Below are 23,917 nucleotides of genomic sequence, written 5' to 3' on the forward strand. Positions count from 1 at the left end.
CGCCAAAATTGATAAGCATTCGTAATGTACTGAACTCAACTGTCCTTATTATTGTATATACAATAAGGACCCACAGGTCTATTACTATAATTAAATGCCATATTCTAACTTCATTTGACAGACGATTGTTAATTTATATATGAAAATTCTTGGGTAGTAACTTGTACCTAGAAAAGTACCTTAGGTAGTAGAGTACTCACCAACTAGTACCTGTACCTGTACCTAGGTACATTGACCAGCTAGTACCTGATACCTGTATCTAGGTACAATTGTGGTCACTACCTTGTACCTGTACCTAGGTACAAAAAATGAGTACATAACCCAACACTGTCTATAATATTTTTCAAGATACATTTGGATTGAGTGTTTTGCCCGGGGCCACTTCAGAGGGGTCCAAAGTTGATGGGAGGGATTTTTGGAGGAAATTTTCCCTACATTCTCCTAATTTTCCCTGTCCAAGTACATTATGGACCCCAATACATAGCACCTCTGGATAGTTTGTTTCATGTTAAAGAGAATAAACTATAAACCATGACTTTCCAATGAACAGTGTTGACGCATTAGTCATCCCGTATCAATTCAACACAGTGACTTAACCGCACTATCTCAGATTTTAAAGAAATTTGGCACGTAGATATCCTAGATAGATTAAGAAAAATACCAAATTTCAACTTTATATATCTACCGGTTTTGAAGATAGGGTTATGTAAAGTTTGAAAAAATCCCCAAAATAGCATGTTCAATGAATTTTGAAATTGGAATTGCTGCTCTCGTAATTGAGCTAGAGAGGTGATTGAGGTGTCATTTTTCATACCCTTTCCTGTGGCTAATACAGAATCTGTTTTCTTCAAAATCAAAATCAAAATTTTACTTGCAAAATTTTTCAAAAAGTACATATTTTAAAATTTTGAAATTAATTCAATAAATAGATAGAATTGTTGTAAAGCACCTGGCAAAATATTAATTTGGGATGATAATGGGTTCGTTGTTTAAAAAATTCAAAACTATCACTTGATTTTTCAAGAATACTCTGGACGTAGGGAATAACAAAAGAATACTAAGTTTTACACTTCCGTGAAAATAAAAATGAACACTAACCTGAAGAGAGAGTATAGATGAGTCCATAGCAAAACTTTTCAATAAGTAATAGGATATGCTTGAAGTTCGAAAAAGTCACATTTGTTCGGTATACATCACCTTCAAGGTGAACATAACTTCTGCCAGTGGAAGTTACAGATTTCACTTTTATCAGAACGTCCACTACTCTGGCCTGGTAAGCGAAAAGGCCTTATCCCCATTTCACATACTTTCGAGAAAATAAACAAAACGCTTTTTGGCTTAGGCTGTACGTTCAAATTTGTTGTATTTCAGTAAAACTTTATTGAATATATTTTCACGATCTAAAATTTGTGTGGTAATAAAGTTAAATATTTTTGCCTATGAATTGCCACTTAAGGTCTTTTTGCTTACTGTCAGTTACAGTTTTGAACATAAGGTAAACACTCATGACGTCATTCCTCCCTACCTATTGGTCAAACCACGTCAATGTCACTTTAGATAGAGGCAGAATTGTACTACGAACATTCCCATACCAATATCTCGATTTTCGAAACATGTGGAGTTCAGGTCTTTTCGCTTAGGACAGCAGTACTAATATCCACAGATCATCAGCATTTCCTGAATATGAGAATGACGGAAATGGTCCAGGTGGATGAAGAAGTTATTTTTACTTCATCAAGTTCTCCATCTTTCAGTAAAACATGCCTGAGCCACCAATTTTCTTCATAGACAACGGTGATATAGCCTGATATGTCTTCTAATTGAGGCTTATTTGGAGATTGTGATACTTTCTTTTCCCAACCCTGCAAACCATCTGAAAATTTTAATACAATTTGCCTCGTATTGAATTTGAACCCTCCTGAAAAGCTGTGTATCTCCCGAAATAAATTCCTGCGTAGGTCCCTGATAACCAGTGCGCTGAAATGGCGTTTATACAAACAATGAATGCTGAAATTTTAAAGTTAAAAATTTAGTATGAGATATCATTCAAGAAAATTTTAAAAAGTCCAATTGATAAGCTATAGATGTAGTCCATAAAGTTTGCCTACTTTTTATCAATATATTTAAGCAAAGTTAAAAATATTGATAACTATGAAACAGACATTCAGACAAGCAGATAGATAAGATAGCAGGTTGCAGGAGATTTGTTTCGTTAGCAGGGGGTGGTTTCAGGATTTTAATTTTGAGTAAACCAATCTTTTTTTAATTTTATTTTTTAAACATAAATGTATAGTATTTTCCTTTGCGGTAAATATATATTTATTATCTTTAAGTCGTTTATATTTTTCAAAATTTTTGGGTAAGTACTGGCCTACTCGCTAAAGCTGTTTCAATTCGTTTGGTTTCTTTAGGCTTAACGTCCTTATGTAACAGCGAGATTATGAAGGATTGGACATATTACTGAAAGTGGCATCTGAATCACTACTCGGCTTCCAGCTGGAAGAAATTTTGTGGGCTCCTTGGGACCCCTTAATTACAAGGTGAAAATTAGAATGAACTAACCCAGATGATTCGAGATATGTGAAAATGTCACTATGAAATTCACACGATTTGTGTCATTTTTTGTTTGCACCATTTAAGAAAACACCTGGTTTAAACCACCAATCCTGCTGTAGCACCAGTGCTAGATGCATACTTTTTACAAACCACGTTTTTGTACAGTAACATTTTTAATTCGGAAACGTGTATTAGTATTAATTTATTGACTTTTATAAAACCAAACTTCAAAAATATCAGCACTTTAACTTAGCTTTAAGTTAAAGTTTTTAGAATATGAGCTAATAAGTGTTGTTGCCAGCCGATTACAAGTCTGTATGATATATTTTAAACCCATTACTATACTAAACCTATTACTTCATATTTATTCCCACAAATAAAACGAAAAAAACTTGTATACTTGTATTTTTTAGTTAGCTACAGGGTATTAATGAAAACTCTAGTGTTTGTTTTCATTCTTTTTAACAATGAACCCATTATCATCCCAAATTCATACTTTTCCAGGTGCTTTACAACGTTACTATCTATTCATGTTTTTAATTTCAAAATTTTAAAATATGTACTTTTTGCAAAATTTTGATTTTGATTTTCAAAAAAGAATTCTGTATTAGCCTATATGTTGATGTACGCCACAGGAAAGGGCATGAAAAATGCTGTAAACTGACCCTCAACCAGCTCTCTAGCTCAATTCGGGGGACCGCAATTCTAATTTCAAAATACATTGGAAATATTATTTTGGGCATTTTTTTGAAAATTTATATATCCTTATTTACCATATCGTTTGATATATAAAGATGAAATTTGGTATTTTTCTTAGTTTGCAAAATTTCCAATACCCTTGTGCAAAATTTCATGACAATCTGAGATGGTAAGCTAAATTTTGTCTTCAAATTGTGTTGATTTGACCTGGAACGCCTTAATAGCTATTTCACTACGAATCTACGATTTTCTTTATACTAACAGGGTTGATGGGACCCAGGGACTTACTCCATTGTCCACTTCACCTAATTTTTTGCGCATGAACATATTTTTGTTATGTTTATCGAATGGACTAGGTTTGATTCTGATGTCTGGTTGACACGTTCATGTCCGTTCCTTGTGAGAACATGATAGTTAACGTTAACAAATAATGTACTTTCGCTCAGAATTGCACGACTAAAACAGCAATAGAAAATTGAATTTTCATAATTAGAGTAGATTTTAGGTAGTTATTAAGTAGCAACTGAATATAGGAAATATACAATTTTAAGCAAATTTATGATGTAATATATTTTCACTGAACTGTTAGAAAATTCACGTTTCGAAACGCTCTGCCTTAGAAACTACAGGACCGATCCCAAGCGGTTTAAGGAATTACAAAGGAACTACTATGCGCTCTATCTAAATATCTATGTTCTACCGTGGTCCGTCATCGGCGAAACGAACTGTAAAAAGGAAGTTCAGGTATAGGGATATTCCTTTAAGTACTAATGGCGCGTTCGTTTCGCCGATAACGGAGGATGTTAAAACATGGATATTTAGATAGAGCGCATACTAGTTCCTGTGTAATTCCTTAAACCGCTTGGGATAGGTCCTACAGTTTCTAAGGCAGAGCGTTTCGAAACATGATTTTTCGAATTTTCGGCGGTTCATAACTCTGAAAGGAGACGTTTTCGGACCTATGTTTATCCGGACTTTTTTCTTTCATTTCATATAAGGAATCACCTCCCAAAGTTTGTCGGTGGAGTTACCTACCACCCTGTATATTAGGGTGGCAACCAAGTATATGGGAAAATTTCTAAATTTATTTTAAGGCCTACCGCTCACTGGCAACAAGACAGTTGCGCAACTATCTCGTCGCTGTCGCCTGCAGTCAGCAACTTCACGGAGACAAAACAGTTTTGTTGCCATACCCTTGCTTACTGGCGACGGCAACAGAAAAGTTGCCGAGCATTTGATGTCACAATTTACATAATCGGCAACCGGAACAGTTCACATAATCGCTGGTTTCGGACATAAAAAAAAAACTACCGCCCGTTCCAATGGTTAAATAAATAAATTTAAATAAACTTTAGAAGGTAGCGTCAACAGGGGCGTTATTTCAGGCTTCACTTCAGGGAGGCAAGAGCACCACCGACATAAGACTTTCAAGTTTTGTACTAGTATATTAGTAGATAATTGATTAAAGTATATGTATTCCTCAAACTCTTGTGGAGCAATTGCATCTCCTTCCCTTCCTAAATGACGTCCCTGAACGTCAATGAGTGAGCTAATATAATGCTAACCTAATATGAACGGGAACAATTATTCGAATCAAAAGATAACAAGAATAACGAAAATATAAAACGGCTGGAAATAACTAACAGAACGAAACTAACAAAAGCGTCAATCCGACAACACCGTACAGTAACTGTACTCTTAATGTTCTACGTATAGCCATAAAATAAAAAATTGGCTTTCTTCGTTCTTCCCGCGTATTCTTCACGTTTTAAAATCGGTCATTTTTATACAGTACAGTTTTTTCTTCTTTTTTATATTTGAAATGGAAAAAAACTTGAAAATGATAATTTTATCTGTATTTTTTTCTAGCTGTGGGAAATTAATGAAAGTAGTAGTGTGTAGTATGTCAGCGATATGTCATTATCGAATAGATACCTGTGTTGTTTTTTCTTCGCTGGAAAGCTCATTCTAGTTTCGTATATCCACAATTTCTTCTTTATATATATATTTCTTCTTTAATGCTGGAAGTTTCTCTATTTCCTCAGTTAATTTTTCATAGTCTTTATCACTAAAGACATGCTAGTCACTAATCAAATAATGTATTAGTTTCCATTGCGAACACTTCTTTTCACGCGCTACACACGGAACGAACTGTTACGTGAAAAAAAATGTAGAAAACATTTATTTTTTACCTTTCTATTTGGAGGTACCTCGGCAATTTTTCTGTCGCCGTCGCCTCAGTGAGCAGACTCCCATAAGACTCAATGTATTTTTAGATGTTGCGCAACTGTTCCGTCGCCGAGCTGTTGCCTTGCTGTCGCCCTGCTTGGCGACACCTCGGCAACTTTTCTGTCGCTGTCGCCTCAGTGAGCGGACTCGCATAAGACTCAATGCATTTAGCCAGAGCAACAAGATAGTTGCCCGACAAAATGTTGCCAGTGAGCGGTAGGCCTAAGAGGGTCTCACCCCCTAAATTTATTAATTTTGGTTACTTAAGCATGCATTCAAAATTTCATGAAAGTGTTTTAATATTTAAAGGTCGCTCAACGTACTCAAACTTATAGCTACGTTTACGTTAGTGAATTATTACATGCGAAACTAGGCGTGTCTTAACCGGCATCAGCCCAACTCTTTCTCTTTGAGTTACAGTTTTTACACTTACAGTATATGACCTCAGGATGTATTCACAAGGTATTGCAAAGTATGGTGATGGTAGTTCTCATATATAGATTGCGTGACGAGTACATTACATTTGGCGCTTGTGGTCATTTGACTATCATTTTACTTGAGAGTTTCTTCTCAAACCTAGCATTTATTACAACTATTTGACATTTGAAAACAAAGTACAATGTGATATACACTTTAGAAATTATTAATACACTTTGGGAAAGTAATTCTATTAAGACCTGGTCGCTACATCTCTGTTTTTCCAAGGAGAAATCGCTGAGGAACGCTATCTCTTAGATAAGATTATTTTCTAAAAATAAATTTTGGAGAGAATCGACGGAAAATGCTTACGAAACAGGTCCGATATCCCGAAGGCTGTCCGTTACAAAGAAGCCAAAGTTGTGTCGACCAGCCAACATCATTACAACAGAGCTGTCTTCAGCACTGGGTCGCAAAAACAGCGACAGAAATGCCAGTCATGTTCTAGCTCTGCAGCAGAACCTTTGGGCTACAGCTAGCGAGAAATCTGTGTTAATAAGGAATCCATTACAAGAGCACGTAGAAGGAAGCACAAGGAACTCGCAAGTAAAATTTGTTCGTCTTTTCCATCTGGTAGTTCACTTACAGTGCATTGGGATAAGAAGATGTTGCCTGTTCTCATTTCTAAGGAACCGGTTAATTTCACAGCGGTTCTCGTTTCTGGGAATGGTGACACGAAACTATTAGAAGTGCCTGCTATTCCAAATGGAAGTGGTACCTTCCAGTCGGAAGCTGTTTTAAAATTGCTGGAGTATTGGAACTTTACCACACGTGTGCATTTCATGTACTTTGACACAACAGCATATAACACGGGGTCACAAAATGGAGTTTATACCCTGCTGGAACAGAAAATGCAGAAAGATGATATAAGGGTCCCTTGAGGCATCACATAATGCAACTAATTGTGGCGAGAGTGTTCAACATGGTTTTCGGTGCTTCAGTGGGTCCACACATAAAGCTCTTTCAACGTTTCTCTTAGGCATGGAACTCAATTGACAAACTGAAGTTCGACACCGGAATCCAGGACGAGGTTGTTCCAGAGGTTTTGGCCCCAGTAAAGTATAAACTGATATCTTTCTTCAAGCAGCAAACTGACGCATTATCAACCCAGAGATGATTACAGAGAATTTTTACAACTTGCTCTCATATTTCTTGGCGAAGTTCTTCTAGGAGAAATCATATGCTATGTTCCTGGAGCCTCCCATCGTGCACAATGAATGGCGAAATTTATTTATTGCCTGAAGATATATCTTTTCTCTCATGAGCTGAACAATCTTCGGGATTTTAACATATTTGTCGTCGCAGTGCATTTGAAGGCATGGTATTCCTTTCGTCTTCCGCTTTCAGCTGCAAGGAATGACCTGAATCTCTTAAGATGCATTCAATCCTACAAGAATATTAATTGAAAAATTTCAGAAACAGCAGTGCACAATTTCTTACGACATCTGTGGTATTTAAGCGAACCACTTACTGGTCTCAGTTTCTGTGATCCTGAAGTCCGAGCAGCAATGAAGAAAGACAGGTTTACAGCGTTATTTAGGGGTGGAAGTGAAAGAGAAGAACTCATGCATTTAAGATATGAGGAGACACTAAGAAAAAAGCCTTAGTGACTTGGTTTCCAGGAATACAAGAAAGCTGTTTGAAGCACTGCAGATTTCCACGGATTTTTTGTTTTTTTTAAAAAAAACTCTAAAACATCGAAAACGAACTATACTTTCCTTCAGGCTCGAGAGCGTGTGCAAGCTCTGCATGTTGTAAATGACCTGGCAGAACGAGGAATTGCATTGATTTAAAACTTCAATGGGAAACTGACCAATCAGGAAGATCAAGCCCAATTTCTTCTCCAAGTTGTAGAGAAGCACAGAAAGAAATTTCCTCGCCTCAAGTAAATTAATTCTCAATCAAAGAATTTTTGTTTCTTATGTTGAATATACTTTCGCAAACTTAAATCCTAAAAAAAATGTACAATAATAAAGGATGTTTAACAATATATTTTTGAATTTCATAGTACAGAAAGTATTTATAGTGAATTTTCACAAATTAGTGGTTTTAAGCAAATTTATTGATGCGTTGAGCGACCACTAAATATTGTCTAATTGCTTCAAAATTTTTGTAGTAAACATTTAAGATAAAAAGAAATAAAATTTGACCCTGAGACCATTAAAAATGCAAAAGTGAATTTTCGTTGCCACCCTAATATATATATATATATATATATATATATATAAGCATTATAACAAGGTCTTCTAAAAGATTCTTCCAATTTTCAGTACTAAGGGGCTGTAGGAAAATAGTTACACCAATGCGGGACGAGTATAGACACTATTAAATATATCGAATGCAAGCATCACTAAAATTCTTATGCGTAAATTGAGCTAAATTAATAACATTATTTTCGTCCAGTAGAAAAATTCTGGGGATGGCCAGCTTTGCTTCTAGGGGGGACGGCCCTCCCTGCCCCCCCCTCTAGTTCCGCCTATGGCTATAGTGTTCTAGCGTCAATAACATTGAACAAGGATCGCAGTCGAACTTCGTTACTAAGATTGTTTTCAATATACGAGGGTGGATTGAGAAGTTCGTGGCCTGACCTACAAAATTAGAGAATATTTGGATATGTTTTATTTTTCCACGTAACGTTTCTACGAATGGCAGAATAATGTTTCGACTATGATGACACTACGCCAACTGAACTGATAGTGCTGTTGAGAAATGGTTTCATGAACTTAACCATCTCTGTTGACCCGTCCAATTCCCATCAGACCTCAAAAATATTGTGAGTCAGTTTTGGAGTAGACATCCTCCTCGTCCTTGGTAAAGTAACTGTGTGCTATTCTGTATGAGAAATGGTACAAATATTCCTTTGAAAGCCGTTTAGGTCTTCTCCGTACCACGAAAAATTAGAGCAGTTCTGCATACTAACGATAATCCCGTAAATTGTGTTTCCATATTACTCAGATAGGTTGCATTTTCTTCATCTGTTACTATTGTTTTCACACGAAACATTCTACTAAGTCTATGGTCTATGGAACCCGGAGATTCAATGCAATTAATAGTATTAGCAATTCATAATATCATCATAATTACTATATATTACTCTATGAAATATTATTTTTAATCATTAAATATCTTCTAACGAGCTATGAAATAAACATACGAACAAATAAATTATATCAAATAACCGACTTAAAGTTTCTTCTAAAAACATGCGCAGTTCGAAAAATTCATTCATTGAGTCACGACTCTTATAAACAGTCTTACAAATATGTATCACAATATTTTGAGAACACATTCCTTATATCAAAATAAGAAAAAACAAAATCACAAGAACCTGTGCTCAAAAGTGGATAGTTTCGGAGTTATAGGGTGAATAATTAAATTTTAAAACTTCATAGCTCCACTGCCAGTGGCGTATTTAGGGGGGGGGGGCTTCCGGGCTTAAGCCCCCCCCCGAAATCTTACTTACTATAGTAAAGTATATGAAATATCTTGCAGAATTTTCACATTTTCAGGCAAAGCCCCCCCCAAAGTTAGCCAAGCCCCCCCCGAAACAAAATCGTAAATACGCCACTGTACCACTGCTATAGGATCTATCGTAGTGGAGTCAAGACATCACTGAGGAACTGGTATCTGAACTATCCAAATATCCATGTTTAACCCTTTCACTGTGGAAGGCGACGGAAAAACATTTCCCTAACCTGCGAATGTCGATTATAGTGGACGTGTTAAAATTTGTTTGTACGTATCTTGGTTTTGTCGATTGTAGTCGCCAAAGTTTTTTTTGTGTGTGATTTCTATTGTTTATCGAAAACAATAGAACACAAACAAAAATGAACGGTACAACTTTGGCGACTACTCTCGACAAAGCCAAGATACGTACAAACAAATTTTAACACGTCGACTATAGTCGACATTCGCATGTTAAGGAAATTTGTTTCTGTCGACAAAAGTCGACTTCCTCTGTGAAAGGGTTAAGAATGTTCCAATGCTTGCACACCAATTTCTAGAGAGGTACGTGGAGAGTCATCAATTACACCCAAACATCCTCTCTAAAATGATTGTTCAACTACCGGAGGTTCTGAGAGATGGATATTTCGATATTTCACGTACTAGTTTCTCAGTGATGTCTTGACCCGATGAAAATACAGTAGTGGAATTGTGGACCTTTAAAGTTCATTTTTTTCAAGTTTTCGGTAACTATGAAACTATGAAACTATGCGTTTCCGACCACAGGTCCATATGAACATTTTTTTTCTTATTTTGATGTCAGGAATCTATTTTTGAAATACTGTGACAATTTTTTTGTGACATCCTGTATAAGCTGTAAACATGATTATGATAATTTTATCAACTATCAATAGTAATATCAAGGAATTTAAGTGTTCCCAGCATTTATACAAGTATTATAGGGAGCTAGCTTGTTTACCAGCGGGGGCTGAGGTAAAGGGGGAAAAGTTTCAACAATTTTTGTACCTGACTCTTGCAATAGTCCCTTACCCTCCTTCTATATGTCAGCGTTGCCAGGGTTAAAAATTTGTCACATGAATGTCATTCTGAAGAGAGTGTGAGTTGGTTATTTGTTGTGTGCTGTTGTGGTTGCGGTTTTGTTGCTTATTATTTATTTGACAATGGCTTCACAGCGTAAGACAGGGCAAAATATACACAGCGAAGCTAGAGAAGTAATAAGGAAGGCCATAGTGCAGTGCGACGAAGAAGCGAGGGAGAAAAAACTGAAGCATTTGTTATCACAGCCTACTTTGCGTGTGTCCACGTATACAGGGGTCTTCGATAGGGATTGCATAAACTCCTTGAATTAAGTGAGTATTAGCTGAATTTTTTGACAACGCACTGGCAACCCTGCCCAGAACCGTCGAGTGACCGTTTCTTGGCGACGGGGTGGGAACCTGCCAATCAACTCGGAATTCCTCAGCCTCGCAATAAAGCTAGTTCCCTATAATACAACTGTATGTACACCTTCATAGAGCTTTAACATGCACAAAACATTCTTGTCTCTTTTTCGACTTTTGAACATGAAAACAAATAATTAATTAAATTGTTTTCAGATCCGTCTGAGTACGGCGATGTTGCTTTGGTCGTTGATCATATGTCAAGTAACTATGGTAACTTTCGTTTGAATAACGTATCATTTCACGTTCGCCAAGGTGAATGCTTTGGGTTACTAGGAGTTGAAGGCAGTGGCAAGCGTGAATTATTATATACAATAGGCGGGGAATTAACTCCCACTTCAGGAACTGTCTACGCCATGGGTCACAACAGGTTGACAGAGAAGCTTGAGGTAAGATATTTCTAACTAATTTCTAGCAGATACTGCTCGATGCATTCACAAATATAAAATAATTTCTATCTCAAATATTCATCAGCGCATTCACACATAAGCTTTCTGGAAATTGAAGTGAGTTCAGGGAGGATTTATAAAGTTTTTTTTTTTTTTTTGAAAAAAAACACACACACATACACACATATATACATACATTGCATATTATGTGTTATAATCGTTTACTAAAAACGCTAAGACTATTCCTATAATGTTTACATGACAACACATGATAATGACTACCATGAAATATGTTCCTGTATATGACTAAGTTCTATGAAATATGCTCATGTGAGGATTTGCAGTAATCAACAATAATGTGATACTTCAATATCAAGGTGGTATTGTGTGGTATTTTTCAAAACAGTCCTCTAAATGTAAAGGAAATTGACACCTTTTACACCTAAGCAACTACAGTAATCTATAGTAATTATAGCAGCAATTATTTGGAAAATCTCAACAAAACAACGGTGGTGGAAAAATTCTTTTTTGTAAATCAGACAACCAAATAAGAAATTAAAACTGAAATGAAATCTTTGTTTTACGTCCCACGGTTATGCCGGTTAGGCTAAAGGAGACGGTAATGATGAGAGATGAGTGAAATGGTGGAATGAATACAGTGGGAGGAAACGGGAGAACTCCGAGAAAACCCACGAGCACGGTGTTTGTCCACCACAAAGTCCACACGGCGCGAGCTGGGATCGAACCAGTGACCCCCAGCACCGGAGGTGAACGCTCTACCACTGAGCCACCGCGACCCCAAATAAGAAATTAAATTTCATTTTGTTGAGTACTGTACTAGTTTAGTTTTAAAAATGAAATTTGTACTAAATTATATTGTAGTAAATAACATTCGTTGGTCACAGAACAAATTGCATCCAAACTGGCATTAAATCAGGGGCGTCATTTAGGGGGGCAGGGAGGGGTAATTGCCCTCCTGAGTTAGAGATTTCTATAGATTTTATCAATAAAATCGAAGTAAATCAGTGAAATACGCGAAATTTTACTTATATCAAGGGCTTCCCCCCCCCCCCCCAAGCAAAACCTGAAATGACGCTCCTGCATTAAATGCCTGCATTAATCTGAATCCACCTGCATTAAATGAAAAATTGTTAAAACTAATCAAAGATGTTGTTACCAGGTACGTCTACAAATAATAAAAATACTAGTAGCCCTATAGTATAAAATGTATCCAAAAAATAACATGCATTAAATGAAATAATTGCATTAAATTCAAGTTCAAAATACGTCGTTGAAAACTGTGTCCCGAACTCCAAAGATAGTTAGTTAAATTAGTTTTCTTTATCCAATTTTATTGTTTAGCTAATTGATATTGTAATTCCATTACTGCTTTATTATTATTAACGATAATTACAATCCCCATTACTTCAAAGGCTCAACCAGTTTTACTTTAGGTTAAAGACGTAAAAGAGAATGTGACGTGTACGAAAAGCAGGTCTGTACATTGCAAGAGATGTAACTTCCAATTATTTACCGTCAACTCAGTCATATCTGACTGTGAACGAAACTTAGTATGGAAAACAAAACCAGTTTTCTTAAAGCAAATTTCAAGTAGCAAAATAAAACGTAGAGCTGCTTTTAAATTCAGAAGTACAGGGTTTTCATAAAGTCTGGACTGATTTAATTTGCTTATAATTTTCATAAAAATGCTCATAATGAAATCAAATAAAGTGCAAACGGTAGCGGAAGGATTAATTTTTTTACCTGTAATCTGCACCAGCTCAGTTCATTCACCGCCACACCTCCAACTGGGCGCCATTTACGTCCACACATTCGCGTAGGCGGTCGTTCGTGTCACCCGACCTTACCCCCTGCGACTTCTGGCTTTGGGGTCATGTGAAAACGGAAGTTTATGCAAAGAAGCCAAGTGGTTTGGAGAACTTAAAGGATAAAATCATTGCGTCTGTGGCTGGCATTTCGGATCAAACACGGCGGAACGCTGTGAGTGGATTCCAGCGCCGCCTACGCGAATGTGTGGACGTAAATGGCGCCCAGTTGGAGGTGTGGCGGTGAATGAACTGAGCTGGTGCAGATTACAGGTAAAAATTAAATCCTTCCGCTACCGTTTGCACTTTATTTGATTTCAATATGAGCATTTTTATGTAAATTATAAGCGAATTAAATCCGTCCATACTTTATGAAAACCCTGTATATCGTGAATTTTTTTTAAAAAAATTTTATTGGATGCTCCTAACCTAATCAGGAGACTGAGAACATTGTTTTGAATAGACTTTTATCAATTTTTTCCTTTTCAAATTCGATTAGGAATCAATATAGTACAAATTATACATGGTAAATGGCATAGATGTAAAGGTTGGGGGAGTAATTATTATAGAATAGACAGGAATTGCTTTTAAGTGTTATTACACGTAAGTGGGTCGATTGCGAATACGATTGTCAGTTGTTGTGTGCAGTCGCCCCTTGTCAGTCTGAAAGCTCAGATAACGCATTAATTAATGGTGTAATTGGGGATGTCAGAACTGACAAGTTGCGACCAGGATTTTCTAAAGATTGAATTTGGTAGAGCATAAAGTACAGGATCTGGCGTGAGTTGCGTACAAATAAAATTGAGCATGTACAAAAGAAAGAGATTGTGATGTCGAAGGGGTTGAAAAAGATGAAAAGGGAGTAACTTTTAGAATTGGTTAATCTACTCGCACTTACTTGTAAATCTCGGTATTTCCTCCTCGACGATTCTTTCGGTGGATTGATGTCCGTCCATCCTTCTCTCTGGTATACTGGGCATTCAGGTAGTCGTGTGTTAAGGGTCTGCGAAGCCCGGGCAGGAAAACTAGCGTTGCGAAAACAGTAAATTTAATCAAAATCGAAATCGCTCTTTAACGAATTGTCCATTGTAGTTGATAGCTATAACGTCAGCTAAGACAAGGTGCTCTCTAGGTTAAAGCAAGGTTAACTTCTCCTTATTCGGAATTGTAGCTCGTGCTCCTATATGTTGACTCGTCTCTCATCTAAACCGGACTACCTCTTTCCAAAACCCTCTCAATGGTTTTGTTCAATGTCCCTTCCGGGTTAATATCCTGGGTCGTTGACTATTTCTTCAGTCTCAATGAAACGTGCGTGCTCATAGATTAACCAAATTTGAGGTGATGATAAGAATGCTGACAGGGAAATAATCTGTCGTTTCTATTGATTAAGAAATTACATGTGTTGAAGGAATTAACAAACAGCAAGAAAACTTCCTTGTAACAAAAGTAAATAAACTTACAAAAAAAGAAAAGTGATTCAACTTTAAATAAACGATTATGCTTTTTACTGCATACAATTTTAAAATAAAATGTCCCAAATTCCGAAATAAAATGCTTCATTATGTGTCCAAATTCACATTCTTCACAGTTGTATCGAGTTCTTGAAAAAAATATGTCATTACACATGCATTTTATGTGGTTTAATATTTAATGGACTTTGTGTGTTTTGTAGCAAGAGCGTTCGGTATAATACGATACCAAAGATAATTATGTGAGACTTCGTTTGTTGGAAAATAATATAGAAGGAAGAGGCATATATAATGTTTATTTAGGCATTAGTATTAAGACTTCATAAGGTTGAATTGTATTCTGCACATACCGACCAGATAAGTTATCCAAACACTGGAGTAACTTAAGCAGGATAACAAGTATCATCACTGGGTTTCTTATAACTGGGTTTCTTATAACAAGTATCATCACTGGGTTTCTCATAACAAGTATCATCACTGGCTACTAAAAGGGATGATAAAACGGTTTCTTATAACTGGGTTTCTTATAACAAGTATCATCACTGGGTTTCTCATAACAAGTATCATCACTGGCTACTAAAAGGGATGATAAAACGGTTTGTTATAACTGGGTTTTTTATAACAAGTATCATCACTGGGTTTCTCATAACAAGTATCATCACTGGCTACTAAAAGGGATGATAAAACGGTTTGTTATAACTGGGTTTCTTATAACAAGTATCATCACTGGGTTTCTCATAACAAGTATCATCACTGGCTACTAAAAGGGATGATAAAACGGTTTGTTATAACTGGGTTTCTTATAACAAGTATCATCACTGGGTTTCTCATAACAAGTATCATCACTGGCTACTAAAAGGGATGATAAAACGGTTTGTTATAACTGGGTTTCTCATAACAAGTATCATCACTGGGTTTCTCATAACAAGTATCATCACTGGCTACTAAAAGGGATGATAAAACGGTTTGTTATAACTGGGTTTCTTATAACAAGTATCATCACTGGGTTTCTCATAACAAGTATCATCACTGGCTACTAAAAGGGATGATAAAACGGTTTGTTATAACTGGATTGCTCATAACAAGTATCATCACTGGGTTTCTCATAACAAGTATCATCACTGGCTACTAAAAGGGATGATAAAACGGTTTGTTATAACTGGGTTTCTTATAACAAGTATCATCACTGGGTTTCTCATAACAAGTATCATCACTGGCTACTAAAAGGGATGATAAAACGGTTTGTTATAACTGGGTTTCTTATAACAAGTATCATCACTGGGTTTCTCATAACAAGTATCATCACTGGCTACTAAAAGGGATGATAAAACGGTTTGTTATAACTGGGTTTCTCATAACAAGTATCATCACTGGGTTTCTCATAACAAGTATCATCACTGGCTACTAAAAGGGATGATAAAACGGTTTGTTATAACTGGGTTTCTTATAACAAGTATCATCACTGGGTTTCTCATAACAAGTATCATCACTGGCTACTAAAAGGGATGATAAAACGGTTTGTTATAACTGGGTTTCTTATAACAAGTATCATCACTGGGTTTCTCATAACAAGTATCATCACTGGCTACTAAAAGGGATGATAAAACGGTTTGTTATAACTGGGTTTCTCATAACAAGTATCATCACTGGGTTTCTCATAACAAGTATCATCACTGGCTACTAAAAGGGATGATAAAACGATTTGTTATAACTGGGTTTCTTATAACAAGTATCATCACTGGGTTTCTCATAACAAGTATCATCACTGGCTACTAAAAGGGATGATAAAACGGTTTGTTATAACTGGGTTTCTCATAACAAGTATCATCACTGGGTTTCTCATAACAAGTATCATCACTGGCTACTAAAAGGGATGATAAAACGGTTTGTTATAACTGGGTTTCTCATAACAAGTATCATCACTGGGTTTCTCATAACAAGTATCATCACTGGCTACTAAAAGGGATGATAAAACTGTTTGTTATAACTGAGTTTCTTATAACAAGTATCATCACTGGGTTTCTCGTAACAAGTATCATCACTGGCTACTAAAAGGGATGATAAAACGGTTTGTTATAACTGGGTTTCTTATAACAAGTATCATCACTGGGTTTCTCATAACAAGTATCATCACTGGCTACTAAAAGGGATGATAAAACGGTTTGTTATAACTGGGTTTCTTATAACAAGTATCATCACTGGGTTTCTCATAACAAGTATCATCACTGGCTACTAAAAGGGATGATAAAACGGTTTGTTATAACTGGGTTTCTTATAACAAGTATCATCACTGGGTTTCTCATAACAAGTATCATCACTAGCTACTAAAAGGGATGATAAAACGGTTTGTTATAACTGGGTTTCTCATAACAAGTATCATCACTGGGTTTCTCATAACAAGTATCATCACTGGCTACTAAAAGGGATGATAAAACTGTTTGTTATAACTGAGTTTCTTATAACAAGTATCATCACTGGGTTTCTCATAACAAGTATCATCACTGGCTACTAAAAGGGATGATAAAACGGTTTGTTATAACTGGGTTTCTTATAACAAGTATCATCACTGGGTTTCTCATAACAAGTATCATCACTGGCTACTAAAAGGGGTGATAAAACGGTTTGTTATAACTGGGTTTCTCATAACAAGTATCATCACTGGGTTTCTCATAACAAGTATCATCACTGGCTACTAAAAGGGATGCTAAACCCTAAATAACAAAGTATAATTATCTGAGTCGTAACATAAACACATTCCATAAGTTTTATTTTAACTAATAGAATAATTCACTTTTTTCTTGTTATACATTTCCAAATAGCAAAATCATAACTTTTCTGGAAATGAATAACGGAATATTTACATTGTTCTTATTATCAGTGGCGTAGGGAAGGGGGACCCAGAAGGGCCGCCCTCCACCCCCAAAGAAGTCCGACAATGAACTTTGGTACTTTGATGTTTGTATTTTTTAAAATATATTTTTATGTTTATATATTTTTGTTTGTAATTTTTCTATATGTACCTATAACAGCACTTGCCCCCCTCCCCCAAACACACATTCTGGCTACGCTTCTGCCTATTATAATTACCATGCAATAAGAATTTCCACACGGGAGGTGCTGAACGAAAATCAAAATTCGAGTACTTTTTCATACTAAACGTTAATCCTCTCTTATATAAAAATAGCACATGAAAAGGGACATCAAATCCAATTAACTGATCAATCAGTCGCCCTAACAGTAACAAATACGACATAGTGCGTCGTGTAAAAAAAAAAAAAAAAAAAAAAAAAAGTAAATTAGCATTTCGTAATTGCAGGTTGTCTAAAATGTATTGAGCATTTGGGGGTAAAAGTTGAATTGCCCTGACAACATTATATTTCCGTCGCTGAAGAACTTCTGTTGTTTCTGGTTTAAAAAAAAAAAAAAATAGACAGTAGTTTTTACAAGTTTCTTTTATAACTAAATTAACACTATTCAGATCGCTCTGGAGAGATGAAAACAAATCATAGTCTGATGATGCTAGGTTTGGACTAAACGATGCATTCATTAAAACCTTCCACCCAAGTTCACACAATTTCTGACGGGTCGTTAATGATGTATGTAGTCTGGCGTTGTGAGTGTGATATACCACACGCTTTTTGTTTAACTGTTCTGGTCGTTTCTTTTGAATTGCTAGGTGTACTCACGCTAGCTGTCAACAGTGTAGCCCCGAGTCTGTTATTCTGCTAGTTGACAGCAGCTTGTTATGCACGAGGCCCTTCCAATCCATCAAAACGCACAGAATAAACTTCCTGTGAGCATTAGTGTGTACGAATGCGCACGAGACAAGATTTGAGGCTGTCTCGTCTCGAAAATGTGCTGTAAAAGTGATGTCTCGACTCGAAAAACGTATATTTTTCTATTGGAAGAGCTGTGTCTCGATTCGAATTTTGTCAGGAAAATTCTGTCTCGACTCGACTCGTACGCATCCTATTACTGTGAGCTTTCTCCCAAAGTCTGAGTTGCACCTCTCTTCGACCACGATCGAATATTGTTGGTGTAGATTAAAAACTTTCGAACTCCCGTGAGCGGCCATTTTAGACATGGTTCGACTTCGTTACGTTTCAGTAGAGATTTATAGATAGAAATTCGATCGAGTAAAAGTTTTTGAACCAGATCATATGACGCTCTAACATCGAACTTTTCCAAGTGGTTTGTCATTGTTTGGTGATGGATGTTTAGGCGATTGGCGATGCTAAGACGTCAGTTTTATTCGGCTTTTGACGCAATACTATGAACTCTTCTGTAATTGGCCACCCACTAGGAAGGTTATTTGAGACATTGAAATTTCCAGGGAAAAAAAGCGACGAAAAAAAATGACTGAACGATTTTTCGCCTGTTGCATTTTGATAACGTATCTTTGCTGTGAAAAATAAACCTTTCTCCACTTGCTTCCGTACCATCTGCGTCTTTATTGAAATGAAATTGGAAAATGTAGCACAGATTTGCAGAAAGTTGATCCATCTTCCGGCTCAAAACGTTAAGTTTGATTAGAAGAATTCCAATATGTCTTGAAGATCTACAACCTTAAATTTTTAGCTGTCAAATGGCTCTAAGGCTAATCCACTGCGACTCATATACCGTATATTTGATTTACTAACGCCACTTCGTGTCAAAAATGCTCAGTCAAATGGGGCTACTTTGATACAGAAAAAACACATGTTCTTAAATATTTTGTAAACAACATACTGTAAGCCCAATGTTATACTTTTAAAACCATGGCACAAAAGAGTACTATCACTCTGTTGATAACCATTGTTGTCAGATAATGTCTTCAGCTAGAAAAAAAATGAAATACGAGTGTTCAAAGTAGCCCCATAAATGGGGCTACTTTGAACATAATGTTAATTGTTATTATAAAATTTTGCCTATAAGCTCTATGGTATTCTTTGATATTGAGTTTAAAAGAAGCGAGTTTTATGAACATTTTAGTATATATTACATAGTTGTGCGATTTTCCTAACGGTCTACAGAAAATATTTTTAAAATGTACTTACCCAATATTTCTTAAAAGTTGATGTCCATCGTATCACTATTGCAACTTGAATATTTAAAACTTTAAAAGGACTCTCTTGTAGTAAGAGGTCCGTATGTTCATATGAATCTAACAGAGACGTTTTTAAAGATACGTAAATATTTTTTTCGGTACAATGGATAAGCACTATTTACACTATACAGGATGGTAAGAAACTATTTGAATACAATTGGAACATGCTTGGCCTTATTGCAAATTGAGACTGTCAAAAGAGATGCCACCAAACTTAAGAAGCCCTCGATTACTAAGAATGGGCTCTGGTAACATCAGAACAACGTGTTTTGCACAAACCATATCACTGTCTACATTTTCGGGTCAATAGAATGTCATACTGGTACCTGTTTTATTAATGCACGTAAACTTGCCTTTCCAATTGCAACTCTCTTTGTCTATGACTTGCCCAGTATAATGCCATTTATCTTTCTTTAGAATATACCGTACTATTACCCACGAACTGATTTGTAGACCCACCAAAATCAGCTGTTCATAGTAGCCCCATTTCTTACCTAAAACGACATGTGGTTTTCAAAAATTCACCAAAATTTGAATATAGGACAGACAACAATAGAACCTATTGGAATCGGTAGATAATGGCTGAGATTTCATCAGTAACACTGATTTATGCAGTTACTGCTTTAAACCAGAGTTCCAGAGACACAATTTTCTGGTCGACGAAAAAAATAAAAAAACATCGCTTCATATTTAATATTTTTCCTCATATATGCTTCTAACTAAAGCTTACAGATTTGTTATGGTTGAATTCAGAACACTCCAAACTACTACTTGTAATATTCAAATGAGCCACAAATGACTTTTCAGGGCATGAAAATTTTGATTGAAACATTTTTCCAGTTTTGTTCAAAGTAGCCCCCTCGGAACTGGAGAAACCCATTTTCGTACATAACTATTTATTCTTATTCACGGGATGGTTTTACTAGCATTTTTCATAATTTCACAAATACAATTTTAAATTGAATGCTATGGAAGGAGACTTCAGTTACATTTTAGGACTTCACTTTGGGGCTACCTACGAATTAATATTTGCAGCTGCAACTGTAGCTGCAGCTATAGAGAAATGAATAATCTAGGTATTCATTATTCTATGATAGAACTTAACATTTTAATTTATACGCCACTAAAATTTGTCTTTTACGTGCAAATAGCTGCACTACCGATAGTCTAATTATCTCAATTAAGCTTCATAAACCATGTAATATTTAAACACAAATGTCTTTATAGCATTATTACAGAAACTATTTGGTTGCTTTCCTTTTGCATGCCGATAACGTAAATATCTTTGTTATTTTTGTAACATTTTTATATTTCACTTGTAATATCACTATTTATCAAGTAAATTATTATTAGATCAGCTCACAAATAAATTCACCTCAACAAAAATATTAATAATATGCCTTTTAAAATTTTATTAGGTTTTTTTTTTTTTACTAGAAATCGCAATGTTAAGTACACAAGTATACTAACGTAGTGTACATCCTTGCACACTACGCACTATGCACTCGCAGACTTGTGAACTTGGACCTTTTGACTCACACTAGGTGACGTCAGTTCTAGAAATAAGCGTACTTCAAATGTGCACTTGTATCTTTTGGACACGGCCTGAGAAACTACACATTCATCATTACCATATAGGAGATTACATGCATTTTAGGTTTGACATACATTTCTATATTTCCACGTAAATACGCATCTCAGAGCTGAGGGCACATCATATTTCCATTACTTATACACTACTCTATTAAAATATTTTTAGAATTTTTTTCTGTACATTTTATAAATACATGGATCTGTATAGTAAAACTACACCCAAAATCCTTCACAAACCTATCCTTTTCGTGCAAATTGCATTAAATAATACATACATTTTCCGCATGGGTGGAGTTATGGAGGGCATTGCTCCCCCCACCCCCCCAACTTTTTGACAGAAAATAAAAATGCCACTTATAAGATCCTTCTATACTCATTTGTGTTTACCGTGCCCCCGAAACAGACAAAAGGTATGGCCCCCAGCAGACAATTCCTAACTCTGTCCATGACTTTCCCTCTGTGATCGCCATTTGCATTGTCACTGTTTACCTAGCTATCGTTTCTAGCAAGGATGTTATAAAATATTGGATCTGCCCTTACAACAAAATCTTGAAGCCATACGTCACAGTTTCGCCACCCCTACTCTGCCCGCTCCGGCCAATCGGATCACAATGTTTTGAGCCAACAATCATGGCGGAAACGAAAGTACCCAATCAGACGATGGCAGAAACGAGAATAGTCAATCAAACGTGCCGATGCTCGGTTGTTTTCTGGTTTCATCGATTTAATAGGATGAAGATACATATGGACAGATCCTCTATTTATAACATCCTTGGTTTCTAGCGGCATTGATGTAAACTAAAAACACAGATTATAAAATGTACTGGCTTCTTTTCTTCTTTACAACCGATTTTGTTTTAGTTTGTTGTTTCAGAACTAAATAAAAACCCTTAAGTTTTATATAATTTTCTTTTTTAAATGATATTATGTTGTTTTCATTCTCTCATATACTTTCTTTTTTTATTTTTCAATATTAAAAAACAAAATTTTTGTCTTTCGTAGTACTTAAACAAAGTATCTCTCTGTCCAGAAGAAAATCGAACCGTAGGCTACTTAACCGGAAGAGAGAATTTGCAGTTTTATGGACGATTGTTAAGGATCCCAGAATCAAGGTTAGCAGATGAAGTGAATGAATGTCTCTCAAATATGGGTAAGTAGCAATGTAGTGACGTCACGTTGTCTGGAAGGAACATGGTAGATCTTAGTAATAGTGATATTCAAGTTATTCTTTATCAAAACGTTTCTTCAACAACATTCATAAGTTCTGTTAGCAGGTTCTAATATAAATAAAATAAGGAGTTCGTTTGTACATCTGTCCGTCTGTGTGTCTGAGTGCGGCCTAGGGAGCCGATGAGTGGACCGAGAATTACCAAATTTGGGTCACGGGTGCCTTGGTTGAGGCCCCAGACAAAGACGAAGCGTTTTCTTCAAAATTCGAACCAGGGGGATCTCAGGGGGAACGTTTAGCGGAACATGTAAAAGTAGTAGAAAATGACCGATATTGTGTCGAATTTATAGTTTTCTTGATCGCTGAGATTAATGGTGAAACTCTGATCTCATTAACTTTCAAATTCACCCCATTCGGCTGCGGGCCGGGGGTGACCGAGGGATACCGAGACATGTAAAAATAATCCAAAATGACCGATATTAGTGTCAAATCCACAATTTTCATAGTCGCTGAGATCAATGGTGAAACTCTGATCTCATTAACTTTCACATTCACCCCATTCGGCTGCGGGCCGGGGGTGACCGAGGGATACCGAGACGTAAAAATAATCCAAAATGACCGATATTAGTATCAAATCCTCAGTGTTCGCTGTCGCTGAAATGAATGGTGATTCTCCCACAAAAGTTGACTTTCAAATACAGCCCTCATCGGCTTGGGGCCATAGGCGTATTTTTTTTTTTTTTTTTTAATTTCGAACCATGGCGTCTCAGGGGTCGTTTACCGGGAGTTATAAAAGTAACAGAAAATGACCGATATTTATTTCCTTTCGTTGTTCCGTTTGTTTACATAGATATTTTATCTGACCCATGCGAAGAATGGGTATTTCAACTAGTATAATATATTTTGGGGTAAGCCAAAAACAAGCTGAGGGGATAAATTAAAGGAAGTAATTCAAGATTTATTCTGTTCTGAAAAATATTTATTTTTGTTTATTAGACAGAAAATAGCAAACTCGGCTGCCGTCTTACTTTTCATGGTTGTGCAAAGACATATTATTTAACTTAAACAAAATATTTTTGAAATATTAAAATAGTGTTTGAATAAAAAAGAAGTAAATTTGCTCTTCTGATGTCAATGCTAGATGCGGATTCGTGTAAAATTGATTCAAATGCAAAATTTCCCCATCGCTCTATGTGTATTGTACTAATTTTAGCGGCCCATAGCAGTAATTTACATATTTATGGGAAAAAATGAAATCTTTAACGTCCCACGGTTATGCCGGTTAGGCTAAAGGAGATGGTGATAATGAGAAATGAGTGAAATGGTGGAATGAAGAAAGTGGGAGGAAACATGAAAACCCCAAGAAAACCCACGAGCACGGTGTTTGTCCACCACAAAGTCACCCTACAATTATTTAGTACGCAATTTTAAAAATTCAATATGATTGAAATTATCGTTACACAGAAAGAGGCAGCTTAGTAAACAGCCCCCGCCTGTGACTTTCCCTCCTTCTTTTCAAAT

The 23,917-nt window shown here is 36.1% G+C and overlaps 1 protein-coding gene across 3 annotated transcripts in view; it reads left to right on the forward strand.

The window, feature by feature from the left end:
• The window catches only part of LOC145663173 (ATP-binding cassette sub-family A member 17-like), a 379,444-nt gene that overhangs the window by 304,459 nt on the left and 51,068 nt on the right, over window positions 1-23,917 (forward strand). For all 3 annotated transcript variants that reach the window (XM_081729505.1, XM_081729507.1, XM_081729508.1), the window contains 2 exons: window positions 11,022-11,254; window positions 22,231-22,378. In XM_081729505.1, coding sequence (XP_081585631.1) covers window positions 11,022-11,254; window positions 22,231-22,378 — 381 coding nt within the window. The remainder of the gene's footprint in view (window positions 1-11,021; window positions 11,255-22,230; window positions 22,379-23,917) is intronic.

The sequence above is a fragment of the Thermobia domestica genome, chromosome 10 (assembly GCF_964235325.1).
Source record: "Thermobia domestica chromosome 10, izTheDome1.hap1.1, whole genome shotgun sequence".
Classification (NCBI taxonomy): Eukaryota; Metazoa; Arthropoda; class Insecta; order Zygentoma; family Lepismatidae; genus Thermobia; species Thermobia domestica.